General features: G+C 48.5%; 4 protein-coding genes across 4 annotated transcripts; 3 read left to right on the top strand and 1 right to left on the bottom strand.

The window, feature by feature from the left end:
• The first annotated feature begins 314 nt into the window (after window positions 1–314).
• Window positions 315–3479, top strand: F4807DRAFT_71717 (beta-lactamase-like protein). The gene is made up of 2 exons (XM_048003392.1): window positions 315–662; window positions 740–3479. Exons 1-2 carry the CDS (start codon window positions 517–519, stop codon window positions 3456–3458), a joined length of 2865 nt encoding a protein of 954 aa, XP_047854682.1. The 5' UTR covers window positions 315–516; the 3' UTR covers window positions 3459–3479.
• Window positions 3480–5983: 2504 nt separating this feature from the next.
• F4807DRAFT_459992 (uncharacterized protein) lies at window positions 5984–7302 on the top strand (the record flags this gene model as incomplete). The annotated part of the gene is made up of 3 exons (XM_048001452.1): window positions 5984–6347; window positions 6484–6906; window positions 7004–7302. 3 exons carry the CDS (start codon window positions 5984–5986, stop codon window positions 7300–7302), a joined length of 1086 nt encoding a protein of 361 aa, XP_047854681.1.
• A 609-nt stretch (window positions 7303–7911) lies between these two features.
• F4807DRAFT_459991 (LrgB-like family-domain-containing protein) lies at window positions 7912–9890 on the top strand (the record flags this gene model as incomplete). Its single annotated transcript, XM_048001451.1, has 5 exons — window positions 7912–7965; window positions 8034–8264; window positions 8326–8437; window positions 8500–9540; window positions 9700–9890. The coding sequence occupies 5 exons, from the start codon at window positions 7912–7914 to the stop codon at window positions 9888–9890; spliced, it is 1629 nt and encodes a 542-aa protein (XP_047854680.1).
• Window positions 9891–15899: 6009 nt separating this feature from the next.
• On the bottom strand, window positions 15900–19306 carry F4807DRAFT_71622 (CP2 transcription factor-domain-containing protein). Its single transcript, XM_048003390.1, has 2 exons — window positions 18862–19306; window positions 15900–18599 (listed from the first exon to the last, which is right to left on the bottom strand). Exons 1-2 carry the CDS (start codon window positions 19092–19094, stop codon window positions 16370–16372), a joined length of 2463 nt encoding a protein of 820 aa, XP_047854679.1. The 5' UTR covers window positions 19095–19306; the 3' UTR covers window positions 15900–16369.
• Between the last annotated feature and the right edge of the window lie 6371 nt (window positions 19307–25677).

Genomic DNA, 25677 nt, shown 5'->3' with positions numbered 1-25677 from the left:
CAGGGGTCAATTAAAACGGACAATTGGTGATGAATTATGGAATTGATGGAATTGACACGATAACATTCCGGGGATTTTCCGACAATATTTTCAGTCGCGGTATGCTAATCGATGTACTTTGTAGCAGGCAGTGGGCACCTTCCAACTTCCAACCGACAGCCAACTTTGAGTTCTTACCCATCAATTAGCGACCCACTGACAGGGCTGCTACCGAATTAGCTCGGTGGCTCATGCTTGCTCGCCATAGCTCCTTCAGCTTTGAAACCCACAGCAGCTGTTTAGATATGTACCTAGGTACCTACTCACTAAGTGGGTCGTGCCAAACCCGTCTTTGATACGCGACGAAGTTGGAGAGATCTTATTCTTTTACAACCACTTACAACAATACCATCTTCAACTTTTAGTATCGCAAATACTTGATCGCGAATTTATATCGCAAAGGGTAAATCAACTCACGCGATTCAGATAGTGCCCCAAAACCCTTTCTAGATGACTTTCTAGTACGATGACGCAGCGATGTTTACCTTCAGCTCACTACAAGGAGCGCTCTCTGAATCGGCTTCGTCGCAATCTATCCTCGAGCTAGATGGAGGAATCAAGGTCTTGGTCGACGTTGGCTGGGACGAGTCTTTCGATGTCGCAAAGCTCAAGGAGCTGGAGAAGTACGTTTGAGCAGCATAATCCTCGTTCCTAGGATGTTCTCACGTGAAAAGTAACCACTAACCTTCATTGCTTATAGACAAGTGCCAACACTCTCTCTCATCCTCCTCACACATGCTACTACGAACCATATAGCCGCCTATGCTCATTGCTGTAAACACTTTCCTCTTTTCACTCGTATCCCGGTCTATGCGACCTCTCCCGTCATCGCACTCGGCCGGACTCTACTTCAGGATCTATACGCCTCTACTCCGCTCGCCGCCACAACAATTCCGTCCAGTTCTCTCGACGAGGTCACATATACATCGCAACAGTCCTCATCCTCCGATATCCTGTTACAGGCCCCTACCCCCGAAGAAATCGCGACATATTTCTCCATAATCCATCCTCTAAAATACTCTCAACCACATCAGCCGCTCGGCTCCCCATTCTCCCCTCCCTTAAACGGCCTTACCATAACAGCATACAACTCAGGCCGTACTTTAGGTGGTACCATATGGCATATACAACATGGATTAGAGTCTATAGTATATGCTGTCGACTGGAATCAAGGACGTGAAAATGTGTACGCAGGAGCGGCTTGGCTGGGTGGTGCCGGGGGAGGGGGTGCCGAGATTATTGAGCAGTTGCGAAAGCCAACAGCCCTAGTCTGTAGCAGTAGGGGCGGCGAAAAGACCGCCATCTCCGGCAGCCGGAGCAAGCGAGACGAACAGCTACTAAGTAAGGTGAAGTCTTGCATTACACGGGGAGGCACCGTCTTGATTCCTATTGACTCTAGCGCTCGAGTATTGGAATTGGCATACTTGATGGATCATGCATGGCGAGCCGACGCGGCATCCGGCGATGGCCAGCTTAAGTCTGCCAAACTCTACCTCGCGGGTCGCAATATTCATAGTACTATGAGATATGCACGTAGCATGCTCGAATGGATGGACGATAGTATAGTCCGGGAATTCGAGGCCGTCGTCGATGGGACCAAGCGAGTAAACGGCACGACAGATGGTTCTAAATCAAACAAGGAGGCTGGACCATTCGACTTCAAATTCTTGAAGTTGCTCGATAGAAAGGGACAAATCAATAAGGTACTTGGTGGGGAGACAGGAGAGGGCATCCCTACTGGCAAGGTTATCCTCGCAAGCGACTCTACACTTGAGTGGGGATTCTCCAAAGACGTGTTGAAGCAGATCGCACAGGACCCGAAGAATATGGTCATCCTAACCGAGTATCCCTCTTTGGTTTCGGAAGCGCATCCTTCGCTGGCTAGAAGCTTGTGGGCATGGTGGAAGGAAGGTCAGGAAAGTTCAATGGAGAGCTCCAATGGCGAAACCAGACACGAACTCGAACTTGCAGAAGCGAAGAGGCAGGCTCTGCAAGGTAATGACTTAGCTATCTATCAACAGTGGCTAGCACAGCAGCGTCAACTTCAGACCACTCTCCAAAGTGGAGGAGTTAGCACCCTTGAAGCCACCGAGGATGTTGGAGATGAAGCTTCTGAGTCCGAATCAGAGTCAGAAGATTCCGACAATGAACAACAGGGCAGGGCTTTGAACGTTGCGACCACGCTAGGTCAGGCGAGTAGGAAAAAGGCTGCATTGACGGATGAAGATCTTGGCATTAATATACTGCTGAAGAAAAAAGGTGTCTACGATTTTGATGTTAGGAATAAAAAGGGCCGGGATAGAATGTTTCCGCATCCAGTTCGTCGAAAGCGCGCCGACGACTACGGTGAACTTATTAGACCCGAGGACTTCCTTCGAGCGGAAGAAAGGGACGACAACGACGGACAGGATTTGGCGCAAGCAGGGAAAGATGAGGATCAAGAAAAACTCGGGAAGAAGCGAAAATGGGATAACGCTTCAGCTAACGCCAAGAACCAGGGTTCTGGGCCGTCGAAGCGACCGCACCTCTCGCGTAGCGTTACTGATGACTTTGAAATGGCAGCATCTGATGGCCCTATTGAAGATGAGCTCGACGGTATTCCTGATGACCCAGACGAGACGAACCTTGGCCCCTCCAAGCTAGTCTTTACAAAGACAACCATAGCGGTCAACCTCGAAGTTGAATTCGTCGACATGAGCGGTATCCACGATAAGCGAAGCTTGCACATGTTGATCCCCCTAATCCAGCCCCGCAAGCTCATCCTCATCGGCGGTAGTGAAGGAGAAACCATTACCCTCGCGTCGGATTGCAAGAAGTTGCTAGCTGAAGGGTCTGTTAGTATCTATACGCCAGCCGTGGGCACGGCAATAGACGCAAGCGTGGATACCAACGCCTGGATAGTTAAGCTTGCCCCTACCCTCGTCAAGCAGCTCAAGTGGCAGAATGTTCGCGGTCTAAGCATCGCCACGGTCACCGGTCGGCTGCTAGCAATGCATAAGGAGCGAGCAGCGCGTCAAGACGACGAAGCGGCGAACAAGCGTCTCAAGATGGAGGATTCAACGGAATCCGCAGAAGCGAAGGTGGACACGGAAGCGCCTGTGGAACCTACGCTCGACGTCCTCCCCACGAATATGGCGTCGGCGACTCGGTCCGTCGCCCAACCCCTACACGTCGGCGACCTGAGGCTCGCCGATCTGAGGAAGGCCATGCAGCAATCGGGCCACACGGCGGAGTTCAGGGGCGAGGGTACGCTGCTGGTCGACGGGTCCGTGGTCGTGCGCAAGACTACCGCTGGCAAGATCGACGTGGAAAGCATCGGTCTGCCGACGGACGGGGGCCCGGCTACCCAGCTCGGAGGCACTTTCTACGCTGTCAAGAGGACTATCTACGAGAGCTTGGCTGTGGTTGCTGGTGCTTGATGGGCTAGGCTAGGTTGATTAGGAAGGCGCATGGGCTAGCGACTAGGGGATTGAGTGGACGTGTATGAGTATGTAGAGTTCAAATACTAAAGGCATGCGAATTTGCTGTTTGCAAATTTTGAACTTTATAAGGATGTCTCTGGTTTTGCGATTCGGGTTTAGTTTATTGTGAAAGTGATGAAGTAACATCTTCCTAGGTACCCACATGTGGTTGGTAGCTCGGTGTAGTACTCCTAATGTCATACAAGCTGCCATCAAGATTTTGATACCTACGAAGTCGTACCCATACTCCAAGGGGAGGTAGTTATCGTCGTCATTTTGAAAAAAGGAGCAATGCTGATAATCAATCTCGGGATAGCTGAGCCTCACAATCTATCAATTTGGTTCTGTCATTATCAATGTCTAATATGAGTTGGGATTATTTTCCTAAAGGTTCTTCCCACATACACATAGGACAATTGAATAACAGGCTTAGCCTAACATGCAGTATATACTATAGGTACCTACATAATACTTACTTCCGGTTTGAGCTCCAAATGGTTCATTATCGCTTAACTTACAAATGCATCATCGCGATAATATTAATACTTGTATACTTGTACCTAGTTTTCATACGGATATATCAGCACTACTAAAACCCCTTGACGTCTCCACTAATACTCATATTTACCTCTATACACTTCCACGATATCAACGTTCCTTTGCAAACCCAACACCAGATCAGAGGTAAATTTACTGTAAATTCGTCGAGAGTAAAATATCAGTATCAACGTGCTTTCGAGGTGAATTAGTTATAACCAAAATTCATATACCAAATAAGAGCCTTGTGCTAGCGATTAGCAGGGAAATTCTTCTTTGGTAGAATATTTCACATTTAATACCGGCTCATACAATAATATTAATTCAATGATATCAACCCTAGCTACCTTATCAAGCTCATCTAATGTGTATGGTCGACACCTACTCTAGCTATATTCTGAATTATGGTACATATAATTATGAAGTTAATCTCCATAGATTTTAATAATGAACGGTTGACTTGAGACCTTAAACTATCAGCCTTATTAAACCCCTATCTTATTTTTCATACCTAGGATAGAGAGTTCTTGCCCATCCGGCGGCATATAAGATAAGCTATATTTAACGTTTGAAAGATAATATTAATAAGCGCACAATACATGTGGATACTACTGTTGAGTAGTATTCTAGGAAGGTAAAAGGGGTTCATTCACCTTCCTTGAAGGAAACCTAAGATCTGGTATCAAAGGGGTGTTTGATGTGCATTGAACCGAATCCATAAACTTCAATGATCGCTCCTCTCTACATGTCTAGGTGCCTAATAGGTACTTTATACTAGTAGTTAGTGAAGTTATTCCGTTCACGTTATTTTCGAGCTTCCGGCATGAGTAGAACAATTGTGAATGCCGATATGCTTTTTAACCGTTAAACATGTTAATTGAAGGATACCTCAGTCCAGGTAATCCTTTTAGCTTATAGACCCATTACCATTGCGAGGTGAGAAGGCTTCTTGATGAACCTATCACCAAACAGATTCCTAAACCGCTCCTGCCTAACTATTGCCGGGCCCTGGCGTTCAAGGAATGGACGACCCCCTTTACCGACCAGGTCGTTTCTAGGGCTCTTAGTGTGACTTCCTAACGACTCGCCGTGACATAATCGGGGGATATTGCTAATACAACCTCCATTGCTGCTTACTCGCCAGTTCCTCTCCACTTCCGACGCTACTTCCAAGCCGGCGCTTCATGGCTTCCAAATCGGCGCTTCGCCGCTTCCGTTGCCGCCTCCGTTGCCGATATCTCCCCACTTATTCGGCAAAGGGGCGTCGAGCTCCTTCCCCCTTACGGCGACTTCACCCCTATAGCGAGTTGCCATGAGCAAGTCACCACCTTCAAGTCACCGTCGTCAAGATATCTCACTATCCCAAGCAACAGACGCAAGGCTGAACAAGTGGTAAACATTGAAATCCCTGATAATGGATAGCACCTAGTATCCTACCTTTCTACCTCTGGCAAAATCTTTTCTTCTCACCTTTCTCATCCCACTTCACACTCTTCATCCTTCTTCACCCTCCCCATCTCTCATCATCTCCCACACCCGCCTTGGTCTTTCTAGGTACCACTAGGAAGATCAAGGCTCTCTCACTTGCATTCACGTTTTCTACACATTTGCTCTCTTCCGTAGAGTGCCTGCTTTGTTTTTTTTTTAGCAAAACGCTAATTTCACATTCGTTTACCCATCATCAACAGAGGCCTCTACTTGTGCCTACTGTTGATAAGTCGCTGCTCTTACCTTCTCACACTCCGTCGTTTGCCTACTCAAATCACACTTCTCATTACAAAACAACCCACTAGAAGTTGCATTTTGTGCGCATTTGTACTTGTGACGGCTCCATACACACGTACACACCAAGTTACCTTGCCAGATTCTACTCCGCATCACCAACCGGTAAGAGGCCAGAACCCATCTTCAGGAACTAGTGATGCTAACACACATATATAGCAGCAATGGCTCTTTACCAGAAACTCTGTAACGAGCTGAAGCTCGAGATCATGCAGAAAGCCGCGATGGTACCCGGCATGAACTTCTTCGTCATGTATGTCGACCGCTTTGAGGATGCCATGCCCGGTAACGACATTACCACGCAGACCCCGAGAATCCGGGCTGAGAAAATTATGAATGAGGATGGAGTGCCCGAAGACAATTCTGCGTGGCGACAGCGCCAGAACCTCATTAAAGTCGACGCCGCATCGGAGAAGGTGATGATGAAACTTATCAATAGACCTTCCACCAAGAAGATGTGGCCTCGAGCTCCATTCCCTGAGTCCGAAAACGTCGAGGAAAACGCCTACCACTTCTGTGACGACGACAGTATGTAACATTGAGATCCTACTTTTCCTCCTCTTAGGCTTTTTTGGAGCGAAAAATTCCTAATCGAGCTGCTTAAGGAGCAAAAGCTCCCCGAACTCTTCCCTGTAGAATGAAATACTAACTTCTGGTGTTATAGTGCTCTGTATTCGATTCATCGGCATTGTCACTGCCCCTTGGACCCGACCCGTGACGAACCCGGAGGTATTCACGGGCATCAAGCGCGTGTCCATGGAGTTTGCATTCCAGTTCGTGAACAAGAAGTACCCGGAATACCCTTTCGAGTGCGAGTGTGAAGACGTTGAGCATTGGGGCTTCTGTCCTATCGTGCTAGACAAGTTCCTAGCGTACTTCCCCGATCTCGAGAAATTCTACTTTATCAAGAAGCTCCTTAAGGAAGAGCTCCACCAACCCGAGTGGGCCGTCAAGCTCCTATCTAGCAAGCGAGACCGTCAAGGCCAGATCAAGACTAAGGGCAAGGTCGAGGTCCTTAGCCTGCCTCGCATAACGCGCAAGCAGGTCCGCAAGCATCACTTCAAGGAGACGTACAAGAAGTTCCGAGGTAAGTTTTATCGTTGAGGAAAAGGCTGGCTGTCTATTTCATTTCCCTCGTCTTCGATCCCGTAAGGCGCATGCTGATAAAAATTTATGATGTATAGACATCGCTCGACGCGAAGGCCTGGTGAGCTATGAGGACATGGAGCGTCACTACTACGAAGTCCGTGAGTGCGACAGCGAGGTGATGCTTTTTCACGACGAGATCTGGGGTCATTTCCACATGCTCAAGGACCTTTGGGCCACTCAGAAGAATACCCTGAACCTAGGACATGAGGTTAAGGAGGTTGAGCTCGGCTTGTTGGTGCACATTGACCCTCCTCAGCCAGAACCCGTTCCGGCTCGCCGTCCGATCAAGGCTGCTAAGTCTCAGAAGGCGAAGGCTGCTCGCAGCTCGTCTTAAACGACATCAAACCTACCGGATGAATGGGCATCAACAGGGCCTACATTAGTAGCCACCCTGCTTATAAACTGCCCCGGGATATCTGCTCGGTTTGCTTTTATCCCCTTTCTATCCGATGATTTATGAAGAAGGCATCAAAACCATGAATCCACCTCCGACTATTCCCCTTTTCTCTGCCCCAATTTCCCAATGAATGTTCAATCCTCGGTCTCCAATGTACCCTGGAATATGAATGTATTGCAAGGTCGCGGCTTATGACTGCCCATGACTTGCATTAGATAGTAAAGAAACCTGATGCCTTCAAAATGACATTTCTTAGTTAGTAAGCTAAAGTGAAGGTCATCGACTAGTAGGCCGAGATCGGCGCTAGTGATCGAAATATCTAGTGATCTACCTAGGTAAATATGCGGCAAAGACGCCGTATTAAATCCGCTAGTATGGCTCATTCTGTCGTTGCCCATGATAATCATAAGATCGCTGCCGAGGGCCATACATAAACATCCGCATATCCGTATCAGTAGCAATATATTCTCTCCCGAAAACTTCAAGCAAAAAGTAGCGAAAGTTTTGGATTTATTGGTTTATTTTGGCTTCAATGAGACTCCCAAGATGACGGCTGTACGTAAACAAGCGCTAGACGACCTGCTAACAGCAGTGCAAATTGTAAGATTCAGTTTCATACTTTGTGATACCTACCTATTTATTATGCCAGCTAGCTAATGTGAACATAGTCGTTTCGGCATTCCCGACACAAAATCATACAAGCATGGCTATATGTACCATTTGGCATAATTCTAATGCTGTTAGCCTGCTTTGGAGTTAAGAAATTATTCGATCTTGGGTCTGTGACCTTTCCATCGTCGGTAGCATGTCTCATCATCCTATTCTTGGCTTTGCTGCTATCCGAACAAGTCCTTGGAGAACATCGGACGAAGCGCATCGTTGGTGTCATTGAAGTTCCGGTAAGTTGCATTGCCATCTTTATCTCCGGAGATCATACTATAGAAACTGATATTTCCCTAGGGAGACTGGGCATTACGATGGATCAATGTATTGTTCACGCCTTCCTTCGTCCTACTACCCCTGAGTCCGTCAATAGGGGGTATCGAGGTCCTCAAGATGATCGCTGTCTTCGGTAAGCAATGAAATGAAGTAGCCTATATCAACCTAGTGTTCCTTTGACTAACTCTCCATTAGTAATCGGCTTTATCGTGATGATGGTTCTTGCGGCATATATGACCCGAAGTATTCAGCTGATCCTAGGGTCATCTAAACGGGCCATGACCGCACGAGCAGAAGAGCTCAACCCCAACAACGATGAGATACCTATGACAGCTGTACCAGAATCAGCAGGAACCTCTACGCCGGCAGATATCTCAGACCAACCTTCATCAGACGAGGTAAACCTACAGCGTCCCCCACCATCTCAAGACGTCGTTCAGGGGCATCGCGTAGACGATTCCTCCCCCGCAAGCACAAGCAGCGACGCCGAGCATCTCAACCTCCCACCCCAATCCCCAGTCCCTCCATCCCGCTCCGTCCGCTGGGCAGCCATAATCACCACGCGCCTCGACCTCTTCATCTACACCACCCTCTTCCTCTTCGTCGGGCTGCCCATGTACTACGCCGGCGGCTACGCCATGCCCCTCCACCTAACCGTCAACATCCTAACCTACTTCGGCGCCATGTCCCTGCCCTTAAACTGGCGGACGTACCTACACCCAGTCCTCGTGTCCTCGCTCTTCACCGTCCTCAGCATCTGGGTCCTCGGACTCCTCAACGGCGTCCCTCTCCCGTCCACCCTCACCGCCTACAAAACCGGTTCCAACTACGCCGAACTCTGGACCCCCCATCCCAACCCCAATCCAAACCCTCTCCCGCTCCCCGGCGCAGGCGACCTATTCTCCAGCGTCCTAGACGCCTCCATCGTATCCTTCGCGCTGCCCGTATACCGGTACCGGCGGGAGCTGCGACAGCACCTCGCCGCGATCCTCGTGCCCAACATCGCCATCAGCGTCGGCTCGCTGTTCGCGTACCCGGCCATCTGCCACGCGATCGGCATCAGCGCGCCGCGCAGCCTCGCCTTCGCGGCGCGGAGCCTGACGCTGGCTCTCGCCGTCCCCGCCGCGAAGAACCTCGGCGGCGACGCGAATGCGGTGGCCGCGCTGGCGATTATGAGTGGCATTGTGGGCGTGCTGGTTGGGCAGCGGATGTTGGGGTGGTTGAGGATTCCTGAGGGTGAGTTTTTGGTTTCTTTATATATATACCTTTTCACCTGGCCTTATGTTACCTCCCTCCCTACCTTACCTTCGAATCGGGATTTCTACGAAGTTTCTGGGGTTTTGGGTATGGCAATCGTGATAAGAGAACAGACTAGCTGACATTATGCATGTGAAGATGACTACGTGACGCGCGGCGTGACCCTCGGCGCCAACTCTTCGGCGATAGCTGCGGCTCTGCTACTGCGCACCGACCCCCGAGCCGCGGCGCTGTCGATCCTGGCGATGAGCCTGTTCGGCACGATCACGGTACTGTTCACGTCGATTCCCCCGATGACGATCGTGATACAGTCGTTGGTGGGGATGTGAGCCTTGAACTTCAAGCCCCTGGATGAGGTTGCTGTACTGTTCAGAACCAAAGAATGCCGGTTCTCGTGTACGCTCGGCGTTCATTATCCATTACTACTTACTTCTTTTCGACCCACTACCAGGTATTTATCGCAAGCCCGATATATACCTAGATGGACTGTCGCTAAACTCTAGTTTAGATTAGAGTACAATGGCTTGGCGTCTTAGTTCAGGTAGGTTGAAGCTTGTATTACTCGGGTTTGAGAATGCTTCGTTGGATGTCCTTCATTCATTGATGGTGAGTAGATACTAGGCTGAATATCATAGACTTGGATGAGAATACGGATATTAACATAGAATTAAGTATACATAGACAGGTTTTGACGAGGATAGATAGATAGTAGATTTCTAGACAACACCTCATAGAATAGACTCCTAGCATACACATGGTACTCAATTGAAAACAGCGGAACGCCAGTGTGTATTGAATAGGTAGTGTGGTGGAAGCATAAACCAACACATCGAGATAATTGGAAAATAAAGATAATGAGTCTATTCAGCTATGCTTACCTAGATGATTTGCTACAACATCACGATGAGGTTCACCTAGCAACGGCCTAACCCCTGAATTCAGCTTTAAATTTTCACGCTCGGTCCGCACGGTTGGCGCATTATGATGTCGTATTTGAAACAGCGGCATTTTGGCCTATAAATCCCATCACCTCGTCAATCCCGATTCTCTCACCGTCTCTCTAAGCCGTATGTTCAGGTATGACGTCACTCGCCAAGCTCATCTTCACGGGAGATAAATCAGCCCATCTAATCCGTATTTGGGCATCTAGATATGTATACCCACAATGTTGAAACATATAAATAGAACAATCGTGCATATATATCGCCTTACCGCCTTACCTGTGTTACGTAGTAATCTCGTCGTCGATTAAACAGAATTAGAACGGAGGCCTCGTATACAGATTTAGACATGTACGTAGGTAGGCTGACCAGTTCTCCCAGATAAACGATATAGGTAGATCAAAACTCGTCATGATCAACGACTTCCTCGCATCATGACGTACGTACCGTGCGTCCCTATCTTAGCAAACGCAAGACCCCCCGACCGCAGATCTGGGTGATTATCTCATCTCCGTCGCGGGTAGATTTTCCTCGCTACTGGCTAGACCCGCGCCGGACCAATAAGTGCCGGCGCACCCTCGGCCCTGAGTGCCGGATTTGTTTTGGTCCCAGTCCCCCCCCGAATTAGGAAATCGGGGTCGCCGATCACTGTAGCGATAGAGGTACGCAGTAGTGAGCTCCTTTCTCCTCACCGCCGCACTAGCCACTCCTGTCGTCATTCACGGCCGAAGATCATAAGACGCGTTGCCCAATGAGGTTCGCGTCTTCGCGTCTTCTCGACTTATCTGCTACTCTGTCTGACTTCGAGCGATGCATCGCCGCGAAGCTGCCGTGGCGAACTGTGGCGCACGTCGCTACCTATGCGTATAGGTAGGAAGACTAGGTCGGTAGGTATCTTCGGTGAGCATCTAGCAGATGCAATGCTCGACGTCTCCTGGGAGGTACCATGTAGACGCGAGCGACTCCGTGTACTTCGCGGTCCTGTGGCGAGTGCGGAGGACTGCCGGATGAGGAAAGTTTGCTACCTGATAGCGGCCTGTCATTGGCTATCGCAGCAGCCTATTCCATCTACATGTCTCTCCCTCTGTGGCTCATGAAGTGGCAAGTTTGCCTCCTCAAGTGGCATTCATTCGTCCATATTCATCTTTAGAATCCCTTTTTGTCGATATCTTGCGTGAAAATGATGTGGCTTGTATGCGGCGGCCGCTTCGCATCGTCGCACTGGATCGCCTAAAGGGGGAGCTACCCCGGGGCGTCTCGCGATAACCTGTGGCTCACCACCCTATTCTGGGGTCGTCGCGTACTTATGTGGCGATGCAGAGCTGTGCAGTCTCGAGCACTCCCTCGAACCATGCCGTTTCCCCAGGACACCTTTCCTTAGAAGTATGATTGGCCCCAGGAACACTTGCGGTGGGCAGTTCAATGGCGGCCGTTGTTGCTGCAGGGACCGTAGCGAGAGAAGAGATAGGTGGCAATGATCGAGTGTGGTACTAAAATGTGCCGAATGAATAACCTATCCGTCCCGGACTCACTTCGCTCGTGCGACTCGACCTCCCTGGCCAGCTGAAATAAACACCGCTTCGAGAATCTCATTGGACCCGGTTCTAGATGAGACATGCGGATGTCGTAGATTACGACTACACGTGGCCGAAGGGAGGCCTCCATACTGTCTGGTCTGGATCGGCCTGTTCCTGAGGAATTTTGCGTAGACACGCCTCATGTCTTTCGGAAAGGCGCATGCGCGTGCGACAATTGGTCGATAGGTCGAGTTCCGAGTGGAAGATGACCGAACTTCGCCTATATCGAGGCCGCCTAGATTCGCTACCAACGCATCGCCGTTATGCCCAACGATAGTACGATGGTAAACCCTCCCTTCGCAGCTTCCTCTACCGGTCGGCTCCGGTATAAGGTCGATCGGGAATTGTGGTGAGTCTCGGAGTGGTAGCGGGGGTCAAGCCTCCCGTAGGCCTAGGGCAGACTGTGGCGAGTGAGCCCCCCTAGGGCCCCCCTAATGGTGATTGTCATTACAAGTACCAATACTTCGGTCGCTGAACTGCCCACTAACTGAACGACCGGGCCGGGGCTCGCAGCGCGTCACAGCTGCATTATGCAGGGCCCCAATAAATCTCCAATGGTAAGCTGTAGCGAAATTTTCCTTACCACGCGCTACAAGGAACGCTACTAGCTGCAGCTTTAGGGGCCTAAGTAGGCGCTATTCGTACCCTCTACAGCACACAGGCCAGCTGGCAATCCCTAATAGTTAGGCGTGCTGTAGTGTAATGCGATGCGCTGTAAAGGCCGAGGAAAACGCCAAATTTCATGTGAAGCCAGCTGATAACTATCTCGATCGTCGATGCACTTATCGACTTATCGCCCTACTATACGTAATGAGAGGGGGGATCATTCATGTTCAGCTGGATACTAAAATGCTGATTGCCGTTTTGCGCCTAGCCATGTGATTATGCATTCCGTGTTGACATGTGTTGACATACGTTCTCCTCATCTTTATGATCAGTAGCACGGAGGATGGGGGTGTAAGATGCTGAGTCGGTAGCACAGCGAATATGTGTTGCCTGAGACTAAACGCTATTGGCGCTCTTCAATTTATAATTGATCGCTAATCACTCAAGGAAGTCAATTCCTCTCGGGCGCAAGTCGAAGTTGGAGATGAAAGGAAAGAGTAGGATAAATGCTAGCTTTGGCAGATGCCGTCCAGAGACTGGAGATCGGCAACAAGCTTGTCATTGAAATTTTCCCTTACTAAGGGATTTTCAAGATTCTTACCTAGAGGAATTTCACTCGGGAGTTTCATATCGATTCCTTTCGGGAAAACCATACAGAGCCGAGCTGGAAGTATTTCAGTTCCTGCATGTCTCCCACGTAGGTAAGGTCCCGCGAGTTGGTCGAACCTAAACTACCTATGTATGCAGTTAGTCTAGCATATCGACACAGGTGCACAGGTACATCATTCACGGTGTAGGAACGTGGGGATGAAGTCCATCCTGGTAGGTGTACCGCATCCCCAAGGCATTGGGTAGGCAGGGTAACATCTGTTCCGACAACCTCAAGAATCATGTACCACGGCATCTAAAGTAAGCCCGTCTATTTGGGCGACGGTGACACGAGATAGCCGCATATGAAGTTGTACAGCGACTGGGACACTATGCGGAACGCGCAAACCACTCGCCACAGCGCTGTGGAGTTTTCGAAGAGAGGTCCGTGTGCACTGCCCCAATTCAACCCAGGCGTCGATCATCATTTGTGGCTTTCTTGGGCTAGAATTCCCAACGTCAGGTCAACAATCACCATACCCCATGTCTCCATATCCCACGTTTAGGCCGGGGAGGCAGGTGGGCACCGTGGGACGCTGGAAGGGCGAAACCACATTAGGCTCGGGGAAATGATGACGGTACGGTCAGTAAGGCGTTAGAGGAATAGATGGAAATGACAGCGGTGGCAGCGGTGTAAATCTTCTGCTTAGTTTGATTAGGAAAGCCGACAGTGTTACCGATATAGTTGATGAGTTGTTTTGATGCCTGACGAGGAAATGTCGCTTGTGGTATTGTTGTATTGTAGCTCGGCACCTCCCTCAATCTCATGATCCCATGATCCCTCTCTTACATAGTCTTATTCCCTCTCACCGAGATTATCAACCCCACAACGCAAGCGATGATAACATTGACGAGAGCGGGTGGAAGGAAGGTCTTCATGTAAGAGGACGCATTAACAACAACAAATTGCACAAGCAACGCCGGCCGCTAAACTACTACGATAAAGGCCGGGGGTGGGGGGAGTCTTGCTTCAGATTTAAATGAGGTCATCCTTAAAGTCATCCTAATGAGTAAGTGTCAGATGTTTCGTTTCTTTTTCTTCTCTCGGGACATTTTGTTTATTTCGTTTATATCGTTCATCTGTGATTGCCCGGAGTTTCCGGGGTATGAAGGCGTTTTGATTGTTTTCATTTGAAGAGGGAAGAAGGTGAAAAAAAGCCATCGACCCTTGTAATAGATTTGCTATTTGTTTTAATAGGAGGGACAGATTGTGAGATTGTGACAGATTGTGGCAGCTGCGAGCTAGTACCGTAGCACCCATAGTACGTCCATCCAGCTCGTCCAAATCACCTGCAGAAGGAACCCAGCATCTTGGTGCCGGAGTTCCGCGCCTTCCTGTGCGGGGCGGATTAAACCTTCCAGGGCCTCCAGCTGGCAGCCGTAACTTTGAAACAGCTCCAGAATTACCTAGTCCAGCCACTCAGAAACGCCACAGACATCTCGGCCGCTACATGTTTGGTCCGCTACTACGCCAAGTACCTTGTAAATACATACGGCAGCCAAGTACCGGCATTTAACGCATAATATTACCTACATTAGATCCATTACAGTAAACTTCTCTTTTCTATCACAAAATTTCTAACACCAAAACATCCATCAAATAGCCTGTGCACAATCCTCTGGTGCTCGGCGCTTCCCGTCCTTCACATTATTTATGCCGTCTTATTTTGCCGCGTACTCCGGGTCCGATGCCCTTTTTTCCCGATCTTTTTTCTCTTTATGTAGCATCAGCGGACGACTGAACAGCTGATGATACCTAACCTATTTCTGTCGTCGTTATGGCCTGAGCACTTACACCGATACTAGCTGGCAAGGATGTCGTTACGCCTTAATAAGCCTCTCCAAACCAGTGCTAACCATATCTAAACCAATACATAGCGAATGTACTCCCAATGTGTTCTAGGCCCTCAGGTGTTCAGCCCTTCTAATATGCAATGCGACCGTGGGTAAGGGAGAAGCCGTCATTTAAAGTTTTTTAACGTTGTCTTAGTAGGTGCTGCTAAAATCGGTTTAATGAAATAACTGTTTTAAGGGGCACCCCGCGGCAAGGTGAGCGAATCCTACAACGACGGAGGAAATACAAATATACTACATAACAATCGATGATGCCAGGTACCTAATGTTATGAAATTAAGGTACCTACACCTACACTAAGACCATAGTCCCGATCGAGATCACCGTCGCAGACAGATTGGCGATTGCTTCTAGGAGATTAAGGCCTCGTCATCCCACTAAACCTAGTTGGGTATGTATCGGACAACGTTGGGCGAGACTTTTCCTATGGTCGGTATGGCCTGATGTTTTGGGCGTGTACCGTCACGATCGAGAAGCCAAGCAGATGAACGAATCGTGAAATGATTTAATGGTATGACATCCACATTAGACATCTCTCTTATTTTGTATTATGTATACTATTAATTCCAGTATCACGAGACCCTTCGCCACAAATAAAATATAGTAGCGTAAAATAGTGTAGTGCTGAAGATGAAGTCCCACCGAGTGAGCCAATGAGGCACACTCCTCATACAATAGGACCGGGCCGTCCTAGTTGACCCTGCCGTCTTTCCAGAATATGCCCCCTTCTTCCCAAAAGATCTCGTGCTCCAAGGGAGCCAGGTACAGACGATCCAACTGGGTATATCCCATGCCCCAAGAAATTTGCTCGGGGTAGCGTTCTGACAAGCGCCCACCCTCCATCACAAGTAGTTGTTAATACAAGAAGCCATAATCCCCTCTAATATATGCGTAGGTAGCATCATCAGTCTAAAAACGATACAAACGTTGGTCCACCACAACAAAAGGGACGTAGAGAAACAGAGCTGCCCTCTAAGGGGATGGTATCTTTTCATGACCCGCTCGAACGCCAGATGTAATAAATCAAAGTCCCGCCGGTTGTTCGCTGGGTATAAGTACTCATGTTCGTTAACAGATATGATGTTAGACCCGGTTCCGGATGATGGTCTCCCAGCCCTAGAATATAATCCTTGAAATAAAAAATAAATCCACATCAAATGTTCATCAAGCGCGCAAAGAATTTTAAAATGTAAGTCGTAGTTCGTAGCCCGTTGTTGTGCGAAATACGCTGTGTTGTGAATTTCTGTCACCTTCGGACCGGTCGACAGCCATCAGTTCCCATTCCTGCTTAGGCTGGGGTACGCTTCGATCCACTTCCGCAATTTCGAGTGTCATATCTTGGCCTTCGGATAATGCCTGAATTACATCGTCGTCTACCTCTACTTGTAGTCCATTTTCAAGGACATGGATGACCCTCACGACGGCTGAGGAATCGATGCCCCACTTGGTAGAAATTCGAGACACCAACTCCGACGTCGTCCTTCGAGTTAGGTAGACCGCTCGGTGAAGTTCGCGTTTCTCGGGTTCGGAAGGGTATCGTCGGGCTACGTAGAAGCATGCGATAGGCTTTGCAGGTCTCTCGGTAGGTGGTTTGTATAATGGATCAACTTCGAGTACTTCTATCCAACCGCTCAGGTTTCCATCATCATCCACTTTACGGACCTTAACTGGCTTGTCGGATGGTCTTCTCGCACTAGGCGCTTCTCCGCCACTCGTGAAGTCGTTCCATTGGTTGGTGCTGGCCGATTGCGAGTGTATTGACATAGAACTCGGCGAGGGAGAGACGAGCGATGACCCAGTAACTGAACTTCGCCCGCTTCGCCATGCAGTGCCCTCCTTTGACTCGACTTTGGTAAGATCGGTAGGCTCTCCAGGTAAGCTTACCGGGTGCGAGTCTGGGTCGTCTAAGTCGTCGCCGCGCAAGTATAAAATGCTCACAGGTCGGGTGCTTGTGAACATATCCTGTAGCGTTTGTAGTTTGAAGTGTAAATCGTCTTCGAGCGAGGGTCGCGCACCGCCGCCGCCTCCTCCGGAGCTTGCTGATGACATTGACCATGTTCTCTTGTGCTTTGGGGCCTTTCCTGGACGTTGATGCTCTTGTGCCTTTGCGTGTGAACCACCACCCCGTTTGCGCTTTCCAAAGTCCTTGGCCCCGCTTTCTGCTTGAGCTATCTGCTGCTTCAGTTTGTCGATCGTCTTCTTAACATGAGCAACATCGTTAGAGAGCTTTCGCTCTGCTCCATGATCCCTGAATAGCTTGACCTTGCAGTAGCAGATCTCAAATGCAGGGTCTGACAAGGGGGGCGAATCGTTCGATAATAAGGCAGTAGTCTTAGCGCAAAGTCTTACTGGGATGCCTTTGACACCCTTGGAATGGCTAAAATCGGTGGAGAGGAAGTTAAAACGAACTGCGATATTGCACTCCGCGGCGCCATTTACACCCGGAGTCCAAATAACCGAGAACCCGTCGAAGGAAGCGGTCTCGAGTTCGATACGAGTGCGCTTATCATCACCCTCGGCGGGCTGCCCAGCCTCGACATACTCGACAGCTTGTAGCTTACCGCCCCGTTGGTGCGCCTCATTAGTCCCTCGGCCCTCTTTCCATAAACTCCAACAGACGCCCGGCTTTTGCCGTTGTTGGTCGTCTTCGAAGGATATGCGCACGAAAGTCCGATACTTCGTACCAGGCGCGATGGGTAAAGTACTCGCTGTGTCAATTACTGCTAGTGAGTATGCTTGTCCTTTGTTTAAGTATGTTACCGGGATTTCGTCCGCGTGTTTGATCATCGCCGTCGGCGCGTTTAATGTCGAATGGAAACGGAACTTATCAGCCGAAGGGGGTAACAAGTGGGTCATAGGCGCTCCAAAATGTCTATGTTGGAAACCGAGCATATTAGGTGGTGATTGCGAATGGAATGTAGCTCCCATCGAGCCCATGTGTTCCTCGTGGCTATCCGAGTCGAGAGGTGATCCATCGTGGTCCATCGTCTCGTATCCGGTGTCCTGATGCACGAATGATGAAGGCGCAAACGAAGGTTGGGGAGGAGTCGGCTGGATGAACGGGTTGTAAGGCTGTGGAAAGTGGTGCGGCGGCACACCCTGGTGGAACTGGGTAAGGTCTATCATGGCCGGTCCGGCCTGGATGGCGCCTTCGCTGGTTGGAAGCGACAGCGGGGTGCCGAGTCCCATCCCCAGGCCCATTGAGGGAGTATGCAAGTCACCAGCTTGCGAATGGTAAATCGTATTGGTACCGCCGGGCGTGGGCGTGTAGTAGCCCGGCGGTTGGTTTGCGAAGGTACTAAAAGAGAAGGAATTGGGATCCATCAACGAAGGTGTGAATCTCCATTCCGCGCCTGAAGCCCGTGGCGTGGGATCCTGATCTCGGTATACATCTTGAGTTGTGCTTTGATGTCTAGAATGATTTCGGGTTAGCTTTGTGATTTTTCCCTTACTATTTCGCTGATCCCTATCTAGTAGTAGGATCGTGGGTATTAGTGCTGCAGTGGTATTCGAGCTGGGGGTCAGCGGAATACCCCGCGCTCGAACTGTCGAAGCTTCCCCAAGATGCGCTTGCACCGCCTCACACCCAGATTTATAGATGCCGTCATAAGAGATAGATGATGAGTTAAGAGATACTATGCGCCTAGATGAGTCTGAGAGAGATCGCAACATACGGTTCTGGACCCGGCGCAACAAGAACCGAGTTATCAGCAGTCACAGTGGTTTGCGCTGGCGCTCCCGAAGCCGTAGATGAGGCTACCACCGAGACCTCGGGAAATTGTTGTCGGAAGTTGGCAAGCAATTCATCGCCAGGCTTCTGTGTACTAGTCCTAGACAAAACGCGAACGTTGTTAGCAAGGTGGAGCGAGGATGAGGAATTGTCGCACATAGACAAGGTATAAGGCATCAACGGGATTAATCATGTCATTTTCCCACGGACGCCTGCCAGCGAGGTATTTGCATGCAAGGGCTCAAGGTAGTTGGTGCTGGTAGTCGGTGACCGGAATCAAGGAGAACTCACCTTTGGCGAAACATCTGGAAAGTACTCAAACGGATGCCGTCGCAAGACAGCGATACCGACGGATTTTCAATATGGGCCTAAAATGGGAATCCTTTTAAGGGATTAAGACTAGCGGGTGAGTTGGAAGCATGCGAACCATGTAAACCATGTGAACCATGCGAGCTTTAGGAGATCGACCCAAAGCGGCCCAGGCAAAAGACGGCGCAAAGTAATAGAAAGGTCCGCGTGTAAGTCGTTTTGAGCTGGTGGCTGCGCTTACGTGCGTTGGTGCTTTTTCGTGGGCTTTTTCGTGGGCTGTTGACGTTATGCGATGGAAATATCGTGGAAGTCCAGAAGGGGGGAACGGCACGGCGCAACGTCTAGAACGATCGTGAGGAAGGGGGGGTGTTTAGATTGGGGTGGCTTGTGTCAGAGTAATGAATTCGAAGAGGCGGTAAAAAAAAAAAGAAGACAGGTGAGTAGCGAGCGGATTGGGATTATGTATATGAATAGAAGCTGATTCGATAGAAGGGTGACCTGGTAGTAATATAGTACAGCTCACTAAAAGATTGCGTAGTGGGTACTTGGACTTTAACGTGTTCCAGGTGGAATTGGTGGTACTTGTAGGAAATTCGCAACTTGAGTCTTCATCGAAGTCCAAATAGTCGAATCCCTCTTTCTGTCTTATTGTTTTTTCTTGTCTTTCTTTTTTGCTCTCTCCCTCTCTGCTGGTCTCTGACTCCGACTGTTATGCTGGCCCGACCCGGTCCAGTTGGGTATCCTTTAGTAGATATATATATGTGTGTGTATGTCTGTGTGTAAAGCTTTGGAGCTTTGTGTGTGCGTGTGTATGGTTTTTGTATGTAGTAGCTAGGGTCCTGTCAGGGTATAGAGACTCGCGGCGGTAGTTGGTGGTGGTAGGTGGTAGACGATGGTGGCGGCATAAATCAGAAGAGGTATGTGGTGTAAGTGACGGCGCTGGCGGGCTATGTTATGTATGTATGTGATATGTATGTAGAGGTATGGGTATGGATCAATGTGGTATGGGTATGACGGGTATGGATATAGCTATGTATGGGTATTGGTATGGGTCGGTGAGATGCGAATAGAAGATATGATGAAGACTGTGTGGATGAGTGGATGAGTGGACTAGAAGCATAAGAGGTTCGGACGAAAAGAGAAAGTACAAGAGTACAAGACACTGCGGAAGCTAAGAAAAGAGGTAGGCTCGACTGAACCTCCAGAGCACGACTGGGAAGGAGGGGCGTGTGGTTTTTGGGCTTCGCTACGTAGAAAGAGGGGGGTGTATTTCGAGAAAAATGTCCACCTTAGCACCGAAGAAAGATAGACGCTGCGCAGAATCTCTACGTACCGCGCAAGGCCGTAGAAGTACATGCCTACATCCATACAGACACATCCATTCAGGCCGGGCGCTAGATACAGTATACATCTTTCTCGTCCGAGTGCCTGCCCAGGTATCGTAGTAGCAACTCCGTCAGAGGGAGGGTCCTGGTCTCTTTGGGTTGTGCATGAGCAAAGTATTAGCTTGATATGATCTCTGTTATTGACCACGGGGGGGTTAAAGATGACTGGGAGGACGTCGCGCGATTGAAGCAACAATACAAAAATTAGTGGGCATGTGGAATTTGGGACTCAAGCATCTACAAGGTACAAAAACCACCCACTTTAGCTAGCTTATACATTGGGTACCTTCTTTCATAGTAAAAAGTCGAATAATGGGAAGGGGTGATAGTCCGGGGCAAATGCAACAGCGACTGATAGATCTAGGAACCTCTATTCCGAGTCCCTTGTACCTTACCCACAGCGTACGGTACGTACCGGTACATGGAACCCCCTGAAAAGTCGCCCCCTCTAACCCCCCCTCTTCCGTGCTGCAAGAGTGGGTGCTGGGGCTTTGGGGCTTGTCGTCTACAATCCACCGCAAGTGCAACTACGAAGTGCAAACTAGGTGCGATGGCTGTAATGCTGTAATGCATTTCAATTGATGGACCTGACCTGCCTGACGTCCGCGGTTGCTGATGAAGCAAAGTACGTACCCCACGGAGTCTAGCCCGGATCATGGGTGTCGAAGGATACACAAAATTGATGCAAGGTCCAACCCTAAAAGGCTTCGCGAAAGTCATCGCGCCTTATGGTTATTGCTCCGTCCTCTCTCTCCCCTTTCTCCATATATTGTATGTGGGTATGCTCTAATAAAAGAGTCGAAACAGACGTCTTTAAACGATGTCCTTTCGTAAATGCATGTGAACCGAGTTGTTCGCTTTGGGTTCTAAAATAGTATACTAAAGCCTTACATAATATTCGAGTATAATCTTTTCTTACGAGCACTGCGTAGCCCTTGGCCCTATAGTAAAACATTTAATGCACTACCGCATGCAACTATACATCGTGATGTTAGCAAATATGGTAAAAAGGAAACTTAGGCCTTCGCTTCTGTCTCTCCCCTGCGGCTGAGCTAGATTGAGATGCGGCTAGCATGGGATTGTCGGCTTGTTCGATTACCGCATGCTTACTGTTTATGTCCACCATTCAGCTAACTTAGCATAGCATTTGCACTCTAACGGTCGTGGTTGTGGTGTACGTCTATGTATGTATGTACGTTTGCGGCACTTTCAATATCTTCCTTTACTACTACCGTATTTTGCGACTATGAAAAGGAGATATTTCCTCATGGAGCTGTAGACGACGGGAGACAAAAGGGGGGATCGGACAGAGTGGGTTCGTGATGTTATGTAGATGCTGTGGTGTTTCGTTTAGTCTAGTCCTCGGAGACGCAACGCTACCTCGTCTCTGCATCTTATGCCGGCCAGAACTATAGGTTTAGACCACTCGGAAAGTTTACTTAATAGTAATGCATGTTATGCTTCGTCCGTACATATCTATCTCTTACGTATTCCAAGTCTTCAATATGCATAGAAAATCCAAATAAGAGTTCGTATCAAGTTAGTTCAAAGCTTGACAGATTTTCTACGTGGTGATAGGAACATTTTCTATTCTTAAACACTTAATGAATTCGACGTCAGCTATTCGCTTATCTAGGTAATTGTGTAAGTAAATTAATCAAGCTCGGAAAGAATTGAAGATGAAGATAGTACCGTATAATATATAATCATTCTGTATTTGCATTGTGGGTTCTCATCTAGGTAGATTTGCATATTCGCTTAATACATTTCTAAGTTTAACTGCCAGTAAGTGCATGGGTAATGGTTAAATAGAACAACCTTATAGCAGAAGATAATTTTCTCATTGATTCTTTTATTAAGTGGAAAATATTCCATACAACCTCTGAACCGTTATCCTTCTCCTGAATAGATTGTTATCTATTTCGGCTGTGGTGACCGACCTAGAAACATTGTCAAATTGAAGGTGTTAAAGAGGCGAGAAAACTATCAGCCCCTATTCAAAGGAGTTAAGCCTTTTAAAACCCGCAACAAGGGCTATGCCTTGGTAAGAAACAAGGCATTATACGTAGTCTCAAGTTCGGTAATGAACAGCCGGACAGGCCACGGGAGTTGCTCCCGCATGTTCGTCCCGGTATCAGACGGGCACGCCGTTTGGTGTCACATTCGCTTGATCTGTCTCCCATTTTGCTTATAAGTCCGCGCGGGCAATAAGACAATTATCGTCACACCCACGAGGCGGTCATCACTAGCAGCAGCATGTTTCGTGGGGGAGACCTCAGTCGATTCACTACTAGTGCGATTTCGATCGACCTTTACCAGACTGAATTCTAGACGGTCAGGTAACTAACTAAATGACTAATACAAGCGCGAGCAACTAAATAATCTAACATCGTCGTTTTCTGCTGTGGCCCTCCTATCTAATCTTTTTCTATTTTTTTTTTCATGAGCTGATCGACGCGTGGGCATGTCTTACACCGCCAGGCCTATTTTGCGGGCACTGGCAGAGGCTGAACGATAATTATGTATGTCTTTCCGCCAGAAGAATAGGCTAGACTAACTTGGACTTGAGCGATAATTGTCTAAAGGGAATCCGGGAAAGTCTAGTCGGGAATGACGTCGGATGGTAGCGGCTGGCGCTATCATGGCGTCTGCAGTCTTCCAACACACTGGGACCAGTCTGGGCTATGACCCAGGTGGACAAGTAGATTATAGGTAGTAGTTACTACCAAACTACATGGTACTGATTACTTACAATAATCGGCGTATACATAAATAGACAATTAGGCGGCATGACACAGTATACGGATCTCTAACTGGCAAGAACAAACCGATATATGAAATAAGCGTATTGATTAATAGCGAGTCGTTTAAGGACAACGATAATAGATACTCGTAAAAGAAAAGTGACAGAAAAACAAGCTATTTTCGCTACCGCTGTTGTCTTGCTGTATTGCGTAGCATGATCAACATCAGAAATTCCCTAGCGAGAAAGATTGAAAGATTGACAGCTGGGGATTTTGGCACAGATCGACCCCCGTATTTATTTATAAGAATTGAAATGATTGGGTGGAAATGGGCATCAATGGAGATTCCCGCGGCGCTGCTACATCACGTGCTCAGTGACGCGCTTGCGCTTGCTAGTGTGGCTTGACAATATCAATTGATTTTACCATTTCCCCTATTGCAATTGGATGCGGTTGTGCCACATCTTTCCGCCACACCAGGAATGCCGCCATTAAAGCAGCCATGTACAAGTACGAGTATATGGCAACACCAAAGAGTACACGTACTTACCAAAATGGTCTACTTATCCTAAGCAAATTGCCATTCCCTTTTCTCTGCTTACCTCTTTCCTCTCCTCCCCGCCCGTTTTTCTCCGTTCGCTAGTGGAGTCCGGTCCCCCGCTTCGCCCGGTCAATTTTCCACAACTCTCCTTTCGCATTTCGCAAACCGACAGCCTATAGCGACTATTCTATTACAACCCTTGGAATAATTGGACGTCTTATTCTCCAACTCAATCCTATTTGGGCCTTTTTTCCCGTCACTACTTTTGGGATTCGTCATAGGTCGGTCTAATTGAACGAAACTAAACAAATCATCACGAAAAGGGATTGGAGTTAGAGGGCGATGCATTCATGCAAAAAGGATCCAGAGCCTAGAGCCTGGAGTTTACCTATTCGATCCTAGCTGCAAGAATCCACAATCTTGACGTCATGATTGAGAGTCAGCGAATTCTCGTCCACGTACGTTTATGGGCCTACCACACGGCGTCTACCATTTCTACCTAACACCAAACACCAACTCCAACTCCAACTCCAAAAATGGTATTTGTCCGAAGAGAATCGAGCCTCGGACCTTACTCCTTGTTTAAGATCTTCCACATACTAGTATTACACAAAGATTTGCGCTCGTAAATACATAGCTGGCCTTCCAGGCATGCCTAGGTCTACAAAGTCATGCGCCCAATAAGGAAATTGGACAACGTCCCAGTCTCAATTCGGTCGAAGTACAATTAAGTACACAAGAGGCTCTGAGATGGCAGACGTAGGTACCTACCTTGGTCGTAGTAGGTATCGTATCATTCTCGGCACCGGCCATATTTTACGAAAGAATCGGTTCTCTCTCCGAGCGCACCGTCCTACATGTCACGCGGCATGAAAGAAAGGGATGGATGCCGCCAATGTCGCCAAAGTAGCGATCAAACCGTTAAGTGACTTCTGTGCGCTTACAAGCTTACCTACTACTAAATAATCGTCCTTCACAACCATCCCACGCGGTTAACCCCAGGTCATCCTCCAATGGAACCCTGGTATCTACTCGCACTTCGCAGCATACCTAGCAACTTTTACTGCTTCTCGCGCACGTGTGCGGTATCAATTTTTGCGAAATCCAGACTCCCAATCAAGCTTAAATCCCAGACCTTCCTTAATCAGATAGCACTGTCTAATTACTTCCATGCCTTACATGCTACCCACGAGCTTTGTTGGACCAGGCAGCCCGGGCTCGATTGTGGCGAAGCTACGCCTAACGAATTCGGTTCCGAGTTGCACTCCCTGAAGAGAGTAGCCGCCGGCTGCCAATAGAAGCAGTCCCGCACAAATTACACAGTTTACCTTCCTCGAGAGTGAATTCATAAATCAATAGATCCGTACCTGACAGGGCGTCAATCTGCCGTTCCGGAAATGAGCAGAGAGTGGTACACGATACTCATTCCATGGAAGCGATCTAGTTGTGCATTCATATGCACTTTGCACTACACACATTGCCTAATTGTATACCTATCTAGGTATCATACAATACGCGTCCTTTATTAATTGTCGCCAAAAATATCTAAGCATTCCACGTTATCGGGTAAGTACCCGAGATACATAATATCTTGGTGGGTGAAAATCAGTCGGAGCAATATGCTCTGTCGACAATATTTTCGACGTCTCGACCGACGGGCATATACATACTAACATTTACGGACCGCCAAGAAAAGAAGATTGTTCAGATTACTTTATTTGCCTATGTAGATCGATCCCGCAGCTTATGGGAATTGATCTTCCCCACAACATCTCAGCCGT

The sequence above is a fragment of the Annulohypoxylon truncatum genome (genome assembly GCF_022578515.1).
Source record: "Annulohypoxylon truncatum strain CBS 140777 unplaced genomic scaffold F4807scaffold_14, whole genome shotgun sequence".
NCBI lineage: Eukaryota > Fungi > Ascomycota > Sordariomycetes > Xylariales > Hypoxylaceae > Annulohypoxylon > Annulohypoxylon truncatum.
This window is presented reverse-complemented; position numbering and strand designations above follow the sequence as displayed.